This window comes from Cnephaeus nilssonii (assembly GCF_951640355.1).
Source record: "Cnephaeus nilssonii genome assembly, chromosome: 22".
Classification (NCBI taxonomy): Eukaryota; Metazoa; Chordata; class Mammalia; order Chiroptera; family Vespertilionidae; genus Cnephaeus; species Cnephaeus nilssonii.
This window is the reverse complement of record NC_137093.1, coordinates 12633459-12646499: the sequence shown is the minus strand read 5'-3', so window position 1 is coordinate 12646499 and position 13041 is coordinate 12633459. Positions and strand designations below refer to the sequence as shown.

At 57.0% G+C, this 13041-nt stretch overlaps 1 protein-coding gene across 2 annotated transcripts; it reads right to left on the bottom strand.

The window, feature by feature from the left end:
• Nucleotides 1-15: 15 nt before the first annotated feature.
• KMT5A (lysine methyltransferase 5A) lies at nt 16-12762 on the bottom strand. Of its 2 annotated transcripts, XM_079762877.1 has the most exons (8): nt 12474-12597; nt 12091-12218; nt 10842-10998; nt 7803-8022; nt 7301-7388; nt 4650-4709; nt 2641-2831; nt 18-1924 (listed from the first exon to the last, which is right to left on the bottom strand). In XM_079762877.1, exons 2-8 carry the CDS (start codon nt 12208-12210, stop codon nt 1714-1716), a joined length of 1047 nt encoding a protein of 348 aa, XP_079619003.1. In that variant the 5' UTR covers nt 12211-12218; nt 12474-12597; the 3' UTR covers nt 18-1713. The 2 variants fall into 2 exon arrangements, with proteins under 2 accessions (XP_079619002.1, XP_079619003.1); XM_079762876.1 differs by lacking the exon at nt 12091-12218 and having other exon boundaries at nt 16-1924; nt 12474-12762.
• Between the last annotated feature and the right edge of the window lie 279 nt (nt 12763-13041).

The window sequence follows — 13041 nt, the reverse complement described above, 5'->3', positions numbered from 1 at the left end:
ACACACACACAGGTGGCCTCGCCTGGCAATAAATATTTTAATTTTTGTTTCATTTTTATGATGACAAATAATTTTCAAGTTTATTTCCTTTTGTTTTTTAAATACAAAGCTAAACCACAAACAGGTACAACCGAGACATTTTACTTCACATTGACACGCTCCGTCGGATCCTCCTCCAATTGGCTGACCACTGACCAGGCAAGTGTGGGGCGGGGGGAAGACTTTCCTAGGTAGCACCGTCGTGAGGCTGGGGTGCGTGGGGTGGGGGCTGGGGGGCACCAAGGTTGAGGACAGGCTCTCACACCTGTCTCCATTCACATTTACCTGGGACCAGGGGGTCAGGAGACCCCAGGTGGTGGTTCCAGAGCCCAGGCCCCCTGGACCGCAGGTGGAGAGAGTGAGAATCGGTCCCCCTTCGGGAGGGAGGGGGCAGCTACCTACGCCTCCTGCCGTCACAGTCATCACAGTCGAGGTGAAAACTTTGCCCTTAGCCTTGACCCCTGGGTGCTGCACCTGCCCCCTCCCCTTGGGGTGGGGCCTGCACTCCAGGGCTCGTGGGCTCACCCTCGGTTCACGGCTGCGCGGTCTGCGTGTCGCAGGAAGACCACCAGGCGGTCTGACAAACAGCATGACAGCAGGTCTGGACCTTTCAACCCAGCAGAATCGGGTCAGGGTGGGGGTGAGGGTGGCTATGTCGGGGGGAGGATTGGATAAGTAATTTCTGGTCCCACTACAAAACTTTATTTTTTATTAGAATAGAGTACCATCTCAAATCTCTTCTATAAAAAACAAACAAAAAAACCAAACCCAAAGTAAAAGGAAAAAAAAAAAAAGAAAAAAGAAAAAAACGCAGCCACTCCACTCACTTTATGACCTATGTACATGTAAGTTGTTTTCTGTGGTTTTTCTCTTTTTTTTTTTTTTGCCTTTTGTGTTTTTTGATTTTTATTATTATTTTTTAAAATAAATTCAGTGTTCACATTTCTATAAAGAATTACCCCGTTTCGGGAAGCGCTGCCCTGGCGGGGCTGGCTAAGCAATGCTCCTCCCTGCCCGCATCTACTCATCACCCGCCCTGATGCTGCGAGGTGCCCAGAAACGCGGCAGCCCGTGGAAGAGTAAACCGAGGCCCGGCCCGTGCCCACGGGCCACCGGGTCAGCAAGCTTTCAGGAAAGCAGAGGGGAAGACGAACTTACTGCGAAACCCTTTTAAAAAATATTCATACACTTCCGTGTGCGCCTGTCCAGACGGCAGGAAAACAAGAGCTTGGGAACATCCCGTGGGGGCCGTCGGGAGGTGGCAGGCGTCTTCTTGGCCGCCCCGTGCTGCTCGACACCTGGGTGCGCGTCGGGGTGCGGGGAAGAGTCCTGGCTCCGCAGCCCCCCCACTTCCTTGGTTCGTGTTCGAAGACTCTCTCCTCTGAAACCTGTGCCGAGCCTGACGGCATGCACGCGAGCGCGGGAAGCACAAACATTCGGCTTGTATGCAAAAAAGGTACAAAAACAACTAGAATATAAAAGTTTTGGTAATATAAGGCCATCTGTTCAAGTCCACTGTGGAAACCTGTAACAGATATTTAAATACTACAGTGAAAAGGCATCTTAATATACTTTTTAAAAACATCTGAAGTAATCTGCTAATATTAAGTGTGTGTAAAAAAAAAATCAATTCCCTTTGAGGGCACTTTGTCCGCTGGGGGGGGAGGCGGGCGGTTAATGCTTCAGCCAGGGGTAGGCCTCGATGGAGGCCCGGCTGCGGTCCCCGTAGTCGTACAGGAGCTCCTCCCCCGCCGCGATGTCGCGGGAGGCGATGAGGATGAGGTGCGGCACGCCGTCGATGTCGTGCAGCTTGGTTTGGCAGTTCCCACATTTACTGTGATTGATCAGTCTTCCCAGGCGATTTGTCTCTCTAGTTGCATCCACGCTGGCGGGGAGGGAGGGCAACAGAGGGTTATTAGGTTGATAAAGAGGCTTTTGAACCCAGCCAGCCAGAGTCCCCCGTGCTCTCAACTCTGGTAGGACGTCAATTTATGGCCACGCCTTTTGGGAAAACAATTCAACTTAAAAAAAAAATCTCCAGAGCCTAGAGAGGCTCCGGGTGGGGTGTCTCAGGCAGGGGGTGGGAGGAGACAGGGATGCAAAGGGCTCTTTGTGGAGGCTCGGGAGGCAACGGTAGAGTTCAGCACAATCGAGAAATGAATACAAGTCAACCGTGCGGGGAGTGAGGGAGGCCGTGTGTGTGTGTGTGTGGGGGGGGGGGGCAGGGAGTATGGGAACTCTCTGTACCTTCCACTCGGTTTTGCTGGTACCTAAACCTGCTCTAAAAAATAGTCTATTAAAAAACAACACACAACAAAAAGCAATCCACGACACGGGCCATCTGGAGAACGGAGCAGCCAGCATTTCCAGAGCCGCCCTGGCCAGATGCCCTGAGAGGAGGCGGCAGGTGAGCCTCGGAGCAGTGTCCACGTGACCAGTCCACGTCTGCATCCGAAGTTGGGAAATGGGAAGGGGGTGGGGGAGAGCGGCCTCACCGCTCTGAGAAAAGGCAGCGAGAACTCCACAGGAAGCCAGAGCCACAGAACCAGGTGTCCTGGCCTCGGCCGCGTGACCCGCCGTGCGCAGCACCCGGGGACTTACCAGTAGGTTTTGCTCAGATACTGGAAATAGTACATGTAGCAGCCGGTGGAGGGGTCTTGCGCATACAGAGCCTCCCGCTTCTTGGCGTCGGTGATCTCGATGAGGTCCCCGTGGTATTCCACCACAAAATCGCCCCGGGAGAACTGCTTGGTGGCGATCACGCCCCTGCCTTTGCCATCGATGAGGTCAATCTGTTGGGAGGTGATGAGAGAGAGGGTTAGTTCGTAACAGCCAGAGATGCCACGGCGAGGCCGGCTCAGGAGGCCTGGGGATTGCCTTCGTGTGAACAGCTTTCTTGAGGTATGCCGCAGAGTTCAGTTCTAAGTATATTAAATTGTACACAGGGGTGCAACTATCGCCACGATCCATCACCTCAGAAGGTCCCCTTGTGCCCATTTGCAAAGCAGTGTCCCGTGTCTCCTGAGAAATCTGCTAGGTGGGTGTTGCCCCGTTTTGTGGGTGAGAAAACGTAGGCTCAGAGGGGCAGACCCACGCCCAAGGCCATGTGGCCAGGAAGTGGTGTAGCACGGACTCCAATCCACGCAGCTGGCCTCTTCGGGAGAGCAGGAGGGCCCAGCGTTCTGAGTCCCTCCTTCAGGGGCCCAGACTTAAGTCCAGATCTCCCCAGATGGTGGGTGGAGACTACAGCTTTCTGCCCCTGAATCCCAGCCCAGACCGTCTGGCTACCAGAGTTCCTCTCCTCTCATCCACCCAAATGTGTCTGGAAAATACCAGGAGAAAAGCAAGTTTCTTGGGCATTGCCATTTCCCAGGAAAACAGAGCTTAAATTTTTTTAAATCACATTTTTATTGATTTCAGAGAGGAAGGGAGAGGGAGAGAGAGATAGAAACATCAATGATGAGAGAGAATCGTTGATTGGCTGCCTCCTGCACACCCCCTACTGGGGATCGAGCCAGAAACCTGGGCATGTGCCCTTGACCAAAATCGAACTTGGGACCCTTTGGTCCACAGGCCAATGCTCTACCCACTGAGCCAAACCAGCTAGGGCAAAAACAGTTTAGGAAAAATGTATTTGTTTCTCCTTTTAAAAGTTTCCCTAGACATGGTGCTAAATGGAGGAAGCCAGACACAGCAGCTCCCTATTCTACGATCCCGTCTGTAGGACTGTCCGGCACAGGCAGGTCCAGACAGACAGAAAGCTGACTGGTGGGTGCCAGGGGCTGGGGCAACGCCTGCTAATGGGCACGGGGTTTCCAGTTCCCTTTGGGAAGATAAAAAGGTTCGGAAGTGGACAGGGGTGATCAGTGCACAACACTGAGTGCACTCAATGCCACTTAATGGTGCACTTTGAAATGGCTAAAATCCTAAACTTTACGTTACACGTATTTCACCATAAATTTATTTTATTAAAAAATTTTTTTAAAAATATATTTTTATTGATTTCAGAGAGGAAGGGAGAGGGAGAGAGAAACATCAATGATGAGAGAATCACTGATCAGCTGCCTCCTGCACGCCCCCTACTGGGGATCGAGCCCGCAACCTAGGCATGTGCCCTTGACTGGAATCGAACCCGGGACCCTTCAGTCCACAGGCTGACGCTCTATCCACTGAGCCAAACCAGCTGGGGCTTACCATAATTTTAAAAACGTTTCCTTGGGCTAACACAATGGTCGGCAAACTGCGGCTCGCGAGCCACATGCGGTTCTTTGGCCCCTTGAGTGTGGCTCTTCCACAAAATACCACGTGCCGGCACGCACATACAGTGCGATTGAAACTTCGTGGCCCATGCGCAGAAGTCGGTTTTTGGCTCTCAAAAGAAATTTCAATCGTTGTCCTGTTGATATTTGGCTCTGCTGACTAATGAGTTTGCCGACCACTGGGCTAACATTCCACACAGAGTCCACTATGTTTCCGCAGGAGTCTCACCCTTGACAACGGTTTTGGCATTTGGCCCCTCGACCAACTAACAGTGCCACTAGCCAGTAACCACGAAGGGATGGAAGCAATGAGGTGTCACTCTGACCTGAGCCCACAGCCCGCCACCTCACCTTCATGCCTTCTTCCTTTCCACTTTCGATCAATTGGTCTATTCTTCTCCTCTCTTCAAACTGGGAAGAGAACACAGGGCGCGTCAGCCTTCCTCCCAGGCCCCTCTGGACCCCGCCGCCAGGTCACCAGTCGGCCTCCGTGACATCGGGCCGCAGGGATGCCCAAGCCCCCCAAGCCCCCGAGGCACCTCCGCGGACAAGTTTCCCTGACTGCTATGGCCAATGGAGCTTGGCCTGGCTGCTCTCAGACTACTCTGTTTATTCATGTAGAAGCGCTGGCCAAAGTCATCTTGGTTTCTGGTTATGTGTTCACAAGCTCCATGAGTACTGGGCTGGTGTACTGTGGAATCTCCTGGCCCAGAACGGTGCCTGGCACATTAGTAAGCCCTCAAAGCAACAACACACAAATGCACACACACGCGCACACATACGCACACGCACACGCACACACACACACACACAACCACCACGCGGAATCATTAGCTAATAAGCATGTAGCCCAGGGGGAAGAGGCACGGTGGGCTGAGGCGGTGGGAGTATTTGCAGGAAAACGGGCAGCCGACGGGATTTTCCTGCGGTGGGGAACATGGCACCGAGGAGATGAGCTGAGGAAAACTAGGACCCGCTCGATGCCTCGAATGCAGAGCCAAAGAGACTGTTTCATTCTGAAGGCTGCATGGTTTGGGGCACACAAACAACCAGCTCGAGGCTTCCTGGGCCCACAGGGGTCCCATAGGCAGACTGAACAGGAGGAGACACCCCTGAACTGGAGTCAGCAAGCTGTGTGTGCACAGCAGGCCCAGGGCTGGGCTGGGCATGAAGCCAGGGCATTGCCAACCAGCACAGTCCCTGCCCCAGTGCTGGCCGTCACCCCACCCACAACCAGGCCAACCAGCCACAGGGAAGCAATGAGTGGTTTGGGGCATGTCTCGAAGGCCCAGTTCCCACCCTCCTGCCTGGACCCTGGACCGGCCCTGCCCACGCTGTCTTCAGACTCAATGACGTGGCTGCCAGGCTTTTAATTTGTTTCACCCCTGGCTCCCCACACCCCTCTCTTACGGCTCACCCACCTAGGTCCTGGGTTCTGCTGCCCAGAAGGGCAGGCAGGGCAAGACACCACCCTGGCCCCCCGCCCGGCCAGCCACCACCTGGCCATGGTGTCCACTCAGCAGCGCCAATGCAAACATGAGGGACACAGCGTGGCTCTCGGTCCAGGGACTGAGCGGATCCACCTGCTGCGGGCCAAGCTTTGGGGAAGCGAGCGTCCGTTCCCCTCCGCACGCCTGGTGCCAGGCTCAGCAGACGAGCATCACAGCCCGGCCCGCTGCCGCCTTCACTCCCCCAGATAGACAAGCCCGTTTTTTAAGGCCAACTCGGCTGCCCCACCCTGCAGCCCGCGGCCTCCCTGTGTGGGCACACTGCAGCTCCGACCGCACGGGGAGGCGGGAGGCGTCTGCGTGCTGGGCCTGGCACCGCCTTGCCCTCTGCAATGCTGTCTTTCACCGTGACCCAGCACGGCCTCTCACTGCAGGCAAACATCTTACAACAGCTCCTTCTTGGCCGAAAGACACTGCCTTTCTCAGGAAATCAAGCCAAAGCTTCTCTCCGGAGGGGAAAGCGGACCCCTTATTTTGTTTTTCTTTTAAGGAAGCCTCATCAATTCAGCGAAAATACTAATTGCCTTCTCTGTACCTAGAGATTTAACATAAAAAACGCTGGAGGGGACTACTGCAGCAGGGGCCCCCACCTCTCAGTGGGGCGGCATCCTTAGCACAGGCCCTCTTCCCTCAGGCTGCTTTGGGGTGTGCGAGAGCAGGGGGGCTGCCAGGTCCGTTTTCCTCAGCTCAGGGGCCCCGGGGTGGAGGGTGAGGGAAGCAGCCAGTGGGCTGCAGGGCCAGAGCACGCCCGGCTTTCCTTCTCAGAAAGGCAGTAACCACACCCACTGCATCAAATATTGACCCACTAGACGGCCGCACAGCTCAGCATCTGCCAACTCAGCGGGCGGAGGCCCCAGTCCAGCTGGCCGGCCTGCCGGTTTTCGCAGGGGCTTAGGGGCCATGGCGGGGTGGCCAAGAGCAGGGAGGAGCCTTGGGAAGGGGCAAGGCCGGGGAAACACAGCACCTACTGTGTGCCAGGCCTGGTTCTAATGGTTCTATGTGCGTTAAGGTGATTAATCCTCCCAGCTACCCCATAAGATGCTCCATTACCCCGTTTTACAGAGAGGGCAGCCGAGGCACAGAGTGGTTAAGTTCCTGGCCGGAGGAGATACACCCAGTCAGTGGCTCCCAAGCCACCGCTGTTGACCACCTCGAGACACGACATGGGACCTTCTGGGCAGCAGACAGACCAGCCTCTGAATGCGTGCATGGCCTTCCCCAGGGTGCCAGGCTCCACCGGCCCTGCCAGCAAGCCCCGGAAGAGCCGCCTTCAGGGTCACGCCTGACGTTCCCTGCCCCCCGTGCCACAGGCTCCGAGGCCCCTTCCCAGAGGCATGTTAACCAAGCCCTATGGTGACCGAGCGTCAGGATGATCCCCACTGGGCCACAGAGAACACTGGAGGATCCCGGGTCCACATGCTGAGCACTGCCCACTGGGCAGCCCTGTCCCGTCCCCCCCCCGCAAGAGCTGGAATTAAAACCACAGGACTCTACCTGCAGCTCGGCCTTGCTCTTCCTGGAGCTCCTTCGCACAGGGTAGAAATCTGTGAGTTTGCGATTCTGTTGCGTTTTTCCTTGAGCTCTGGGGGGAGGGGGAAGAAGAGAAAACCACATTGGCACCCTGGGGGGCACACAACTCCTGAGGGGCAGCTCCCTGGAAACCAGGTCGCTTCAACACCTGTGTGCCCGTGGGGGCCTCAGAGAGAGTATAAGCAGCAGGCTGTTCTCTGTGGGGGGTGGGGGAGTGGAGGGGGCGCCACGCGGGGGAGGGGAGGGCTCCTGAGCTCTGCACACAGGGCAGACCGAGGTGCTGGCCGAGGCTGAGGTCCCTGGGGGGTGACTCAAGGGGTGTGGCCTCAGTGTTTGAGAGGCTGATGTGAGCCTCAGTGGGAGCGAAGCAGGGAGGGGGTGGCCTGCTGAACCCTAACCAGCTCCCCGGGGCCAGAGACACCAAACTGCAGTGCGTGAGGGGGGGCGGGGTCTGGGAGGTGCCCACTTTTTCCGAGGCGCCTGCTTGCCCTTGACGGGCTTCTTCAGGGCTGGCTTGGCGATGGCTGCACCGGAGGAATCACAAGACGAGGTCGGAGTTTTTGGAGGTTCTGCTACTTCGGATTTTTGGTTTGGAAAAGGTGCCAGGGGACCTCTCCTGGCATCTTTGATCTTTAGTTCCTCGGACTTCATGGTGCTTCGTATTGCGTTCCCAGTGTTTCTTTTCTCTGCAGGCAGAGGGGAGAGAGAGGTTTACTCTAGACGCCCCATTAGACTTCAGCTGCATTCGAAGACAGGCTTTGAGGAAGAGGGGGTCATGGGTGTGTGCCCTTGCCTGTTAAGCCCCATGCCCATGAATGGCTACCAGGCGAGTCACCGGGCTTTACTGTTTGACAGAGACACTGGGCAGAGCTTTTGGTCTTCTGCACTTTTCTCAGCTTTATTGAGCTGCAATTGACTGCCCTGGCTGGGTAGCTCTGTTGGTTAGAGCGTCGTCCTGATATGTAAAGGGTGCAGGTTTGATCGCCAATCAGAACACATACAAGAATCAATCAATGAATAAATAAATAAATAAGTGGAAGAACAAATAGATGTTTCTCTCTCTCCCCTCCTCTCTCTCTAAAATCAATAAATTATACCGGCCAGCATGACTCAGTGGCTGAGCGTCGACCTATGAACCAGGAAGTCACAGTTCGATTCTGGTCAGGGCACAGGCCCGGGTTGTGGGCTTGATCCCCAGTGTGGGACGTGCAGGAGGCAGGCGATCAATGATTCTCTCTCATCATGGATGTTTCCATCTCTCTCTCCCTCTCCCTTCCTCTCCGAAATCAATAAAGATATGTAAAAGTAAATAAATAAGTTAAAACATTTTTAAAATAAAGGGGGACATCTATAATACTCTCAACAATAATTAACTTTTTAAAAGTAAATAATACACGGGTGGTAGGAATGTAAAATGGTGCATAAGAGGCCGGCAGTTCTTTGAAAGGTTAGACATTGCGTTACCATCTGACCCAGCAATTCCACTCCTGGGCATCTATGAAAAGAATTAAAAACATGTATCTACGTAAAAACCTGTATATGAATGTCAATAGCCAACAAGTGGAAACACCCACACGTCCACCAACTGATGGATGGTAAATACAACGTAGTCTAGCCACATGGGGGAATATTATTTAGTCACATAAAAGAATGAAGTACTGGTCCACTCAACAACGTGGATGAATCTTAAAAAACGCTAAGGGAAAGAGGCCAGGCACAAAAGGCTACGTATTATATGATTCCATTTACAGGCCTTGTCCAGAACAAGCAAATCCACAGAGACAGGAAGTAGACTGGCAGTTGCCTGGGGCTAGACGAGGGAGGAATGGGGTGTGAGTATTAATACTGGATTGCTTTGGGGGCGATGAAAAAATATACACATTGAAACCCCTCCAGGCCGCTCTCGCTCCCTTCCAGGCCTTTCTGAGCGGAACCAGAGGGAGGGAGGGCCAGGAGCTCAGGGATCCCAGGCACAGCAGCTATCACATCAAGGCTGAAAATCAAGAATAAGAGCCTGGCCTCTGGGGTCTCCTCCTAAGTGTATCTGGCCCCAAAGTCTGTTCGTTGCCATTTAGTGATACTATGAGCCACACACGCTTGCTTGTGTGCCGTGTCACCACTGAAAACCGTTTACTCTTGCCCCATTCCAGAAGGGACATGAGACAGGCTGACCACACGTAGAGAGAACCCCTCTGCCCATCCCTACGTGGCCGCTGCTACCCTAAGTGCTGGCTATTCAGGGAGGAGCAGACTGGGACACCGGAGATCCAGCAGAGGAAGGACTGTCGGAGGGAGCATTTCACAAGGCCCTTTGGCCTCCATGCTTTAGCTGACCTTCAGAGTAGCCACCTTCTCCCACTTGACAGATGGGAGAACCGAGGCTCAGAAAAGAGGAGCAATCTGCCCGAGCCTCCTCCACGTGACTGACAGATGAGGGTTAGAACCCAGGTCATCTGAAGAGCAACGAAATAGCATGGCCCTGTGCACTGGGATGGATCCAGACCGGGCTGGCGCTCTAGCTGTCTTGGCTCAGTGGATAGAGCGTCAACCTGTGGACTGAAAGGTCCCAGGTTCGATTCCAGTCAAGGACACATGCCCAGGTTGTGGGCCCGGCCACCAGTGGGGGTGTGTGCAGGAGGCAGCCGATCAATGGTTCTTTCTCATCATTGATGTTTCTGTCTCTCTTTCCCTCGCCCTTCTTCTCTGAAATCAATAAAAATATATTTAAAATAAAGGCTGGGCTGGCTCCTGCCCCTGGTTCTCAGCTCTGGCACCAGAGGCTGGGCTAACCCGCCATTTGCGGTACTTTCTGTTAACATGGAGCTGCTGGTGGTCAGAGTTCTGCTGTTTTAAGGCAACTGTTACTAGAAGGGAGCATGGTGAACTGGGGCATGCCCACACTCCCCAATGCCACGTGGAAAGCGGATGTTTGCATTAGAGCAGGATTTCGGCTTGTTCTGCGGGTCCAGACAGAATTTTCACTAACCGTATACTTTTCTTGTTCAATATTTAAACTCACTGCAGATTATGCTGCGTGAGAGAGGAGCTCTGAACACTTGAGTGGAAAGAAACTTTAGAAATGAGGTCAAGGCCAGCTCATGAAAGGGAAGGAAGTCAGGGCCTGGTGCTCACACAACAGTCAGGCCTGCAAGCGGCTGCTCTGAACAAGCCAGACTCCTAATTTCTGCACATTTGGCACCTGTGAGCCTCTTTCCTTACAAACCAGGGGCATTATTTTTTGCAATCCAGCAAGATAAGCAAGCCTGAAGGACGCGCCAACTCTTGTGAAAGCGGTAGAACCTGTTAGGCCGACAGGGCACACGCCCTGGGATAGGCCGCCGGTTCCCCCGTGTCTGTTTCTTAGCAGCAAGACAGAATGTGGCTCCTTTCGCACTGGGTATGAAAAGGCTGGATAAAGACCCAACAGAGATGCATAGTTATGGAGGAGAGAGGCTTCTGTGGCCCACGCCGCCGCGGTCAGCGCAGGGCTGTTTCCCAGGCTTACCTTCCCGTTTCCTGTAGATTCCGGCTAATGGCTTCCCCTGGCATTTGACTTCGTGATGTGCAACTGAGTTCTCTTCCTGAAGGGGGGAACGCATTCCAGAGCATTTGTTCGGGCTCATGTAGGTGTAGATCTTGGACTGCCCGGTAAACACATTCTCCTAGAACGACAAATGCATATTCTGAGAGGCTGGAAGAAGACGACCCCACAGCATTGAGCGGACAAGGAACGAGCAGACCGCAAAAGACAAAGAACCCAACACCATCATCTCTCCACAGCAGGGCTGCCGGGGTGCCAGCCCGGGAAGACCAGCGGAAGGCTGCGGCTCTCCCGGGTCTCAGATGGCCGTGTCGTGAACACGTGTGGTCTCCAGCTCTGGTCACTAAGGGGACACCTGGCCAGCGGGAGGACCAGCTGCACACAAAGCTCTACATAAGCAGGAGTCCACCTACCACAGCAGGGAAGTTGGGTTGGGAGTGGCCCGGAGGAAACAAATGCGGACGCTGCAAGGCCTGCGGGCAGGGGGTAGGGGCCAACTCTGGCAGGAGCTGCAGGCCTCAGGGAGCCTGATTAACCACTTCTGGGCCCCAAGGTCAGCTGGTAGGACTTGCACTACTGTCTGAGCCTTGTGTGTGCCCAAGCCTAGCAGCCCAGCAGCCTCCCAGGACCGTGGGCTGGCTGCAGGTGGGAGGATTCTCAGGGGGTATCTGGGTGGGTGGGGGTGGAGAGCTAATAAAAGCAGGGCCCGATGCCAGCACATTTAAGGCGGTCCCTCTATTGCAAATGGCATAGGATGGGCAGGCCGGTAGGGTAGCCCAGGTCACTGCTGGTGTTTCTGGGTGTGGGGCCTCTCCAGTGAGTAAGCAGACAGGAGGAGGGCTCCCCCAGAAACACTGCTAGAGCCTTTCTGCCTGATGAGCCATTAAACACCGACTCAGCGAGGCCCGGGTAGGCCCCGCACCCCTGGGAAGGCAGCCACCGCCGGGGTAGCCGGGTCTCGGGTGGAAATGCCATAAAGACACAAACTTTTCCGAGGTCAGATACTGCCAGGGTCATGGCGGAGCGGGTGTGGACGCCACTCCCAGGCAGGCAACAGAAAAGGAAGCTGCCCGGCCGGGCGTCCCGCCCGCATCCCGGCCCCAGGGCGGCGGGCGGGGGCCGTGGGGCGAGCCCACGTGCTCACGGCGCGGGGCCGGCGGGGCGCCCGGCCCTCGGGGCGCGCTGAGTGAGTGCGGGGAGGGTGCCTGCTTACCCCGTTGGCGCGGGGCCTCCCCGGGCCCCTCCGCTCCACCATGTCCGGGCCCGGGGCCGTCGCTGCCACCGCCACCGCCGCCGCCGCCGCCGCCGCCTCCACCGCGCGGGGCTTGGACATCTTCCTGCCTGGAGAGGGGGACCCGGGGGAAGCGGGGGAGGGGGCGCTCAGGGCGCGGCGGGGCGGGGAGCGGGGCCGCCCGGGCCGGGCGCCGCGACGGCGCCTCCCGCCGCAGCCATGTTCCGAGGGCCCGGCGGCGATGGGCCGCCCGCACCGCCGGGAGGCAGGGGCCGGCCGGCCGAGCCTGGCCGGGGCCCTCGTCGCCCTCCCGCCGGGCCCCGCGCGCCGCCCGCCCCCCGCGCGGCCGGGCCCGACACACCCACCTGCAGCCCCGCCAGGCCCATGGCGGCGCGCCCCGCGCCCTCGCCGCCGCCGCGGCCCGGCCACCACCGCTGCCGCTGCCGCTGCTGCTGCTGCTGCCGCCGCCACCAGCGCCGCCGCGGCGCCCCGGGGAAGGGCCGGCGGCGCCCCACGGCGCCCCCTTCCCCCATGGCCTGCGAGGCAGGGCCCGGCACCCGCGCGCCCTCGGCCCGGGACCGAGGACGCAGGGAAGGAGGCGCTGGCGGCGCTTCCTCCGCGGCCCGCCCGCTCGCCGCCGCCCACCGTCCAGCTCCCGGCGCGGGGAGGGGCCGGCAGGGGCGGCGCTGCGAGGCTCCTCCGCAGGGAGGGAGGCAGGGCCGGCCGCGCGGCGGCGACGAATCCCGGCTCGGGCGCGCCCCCTCGCGCGCGTCCTCAGCCACTCGCCGAGGCCCGGGTGGGAAACACGATCGTGACAGCCGGCTCTCCGCCCGCCGGGCTCCCGCTCTCGCCGGCTCACGGGTATTTTGGGAGACCTGTCCGTGCCAGGCGCGATCAGCAGCGGTGTGCCCGAGCCTGGGCGCACGAAGCGTT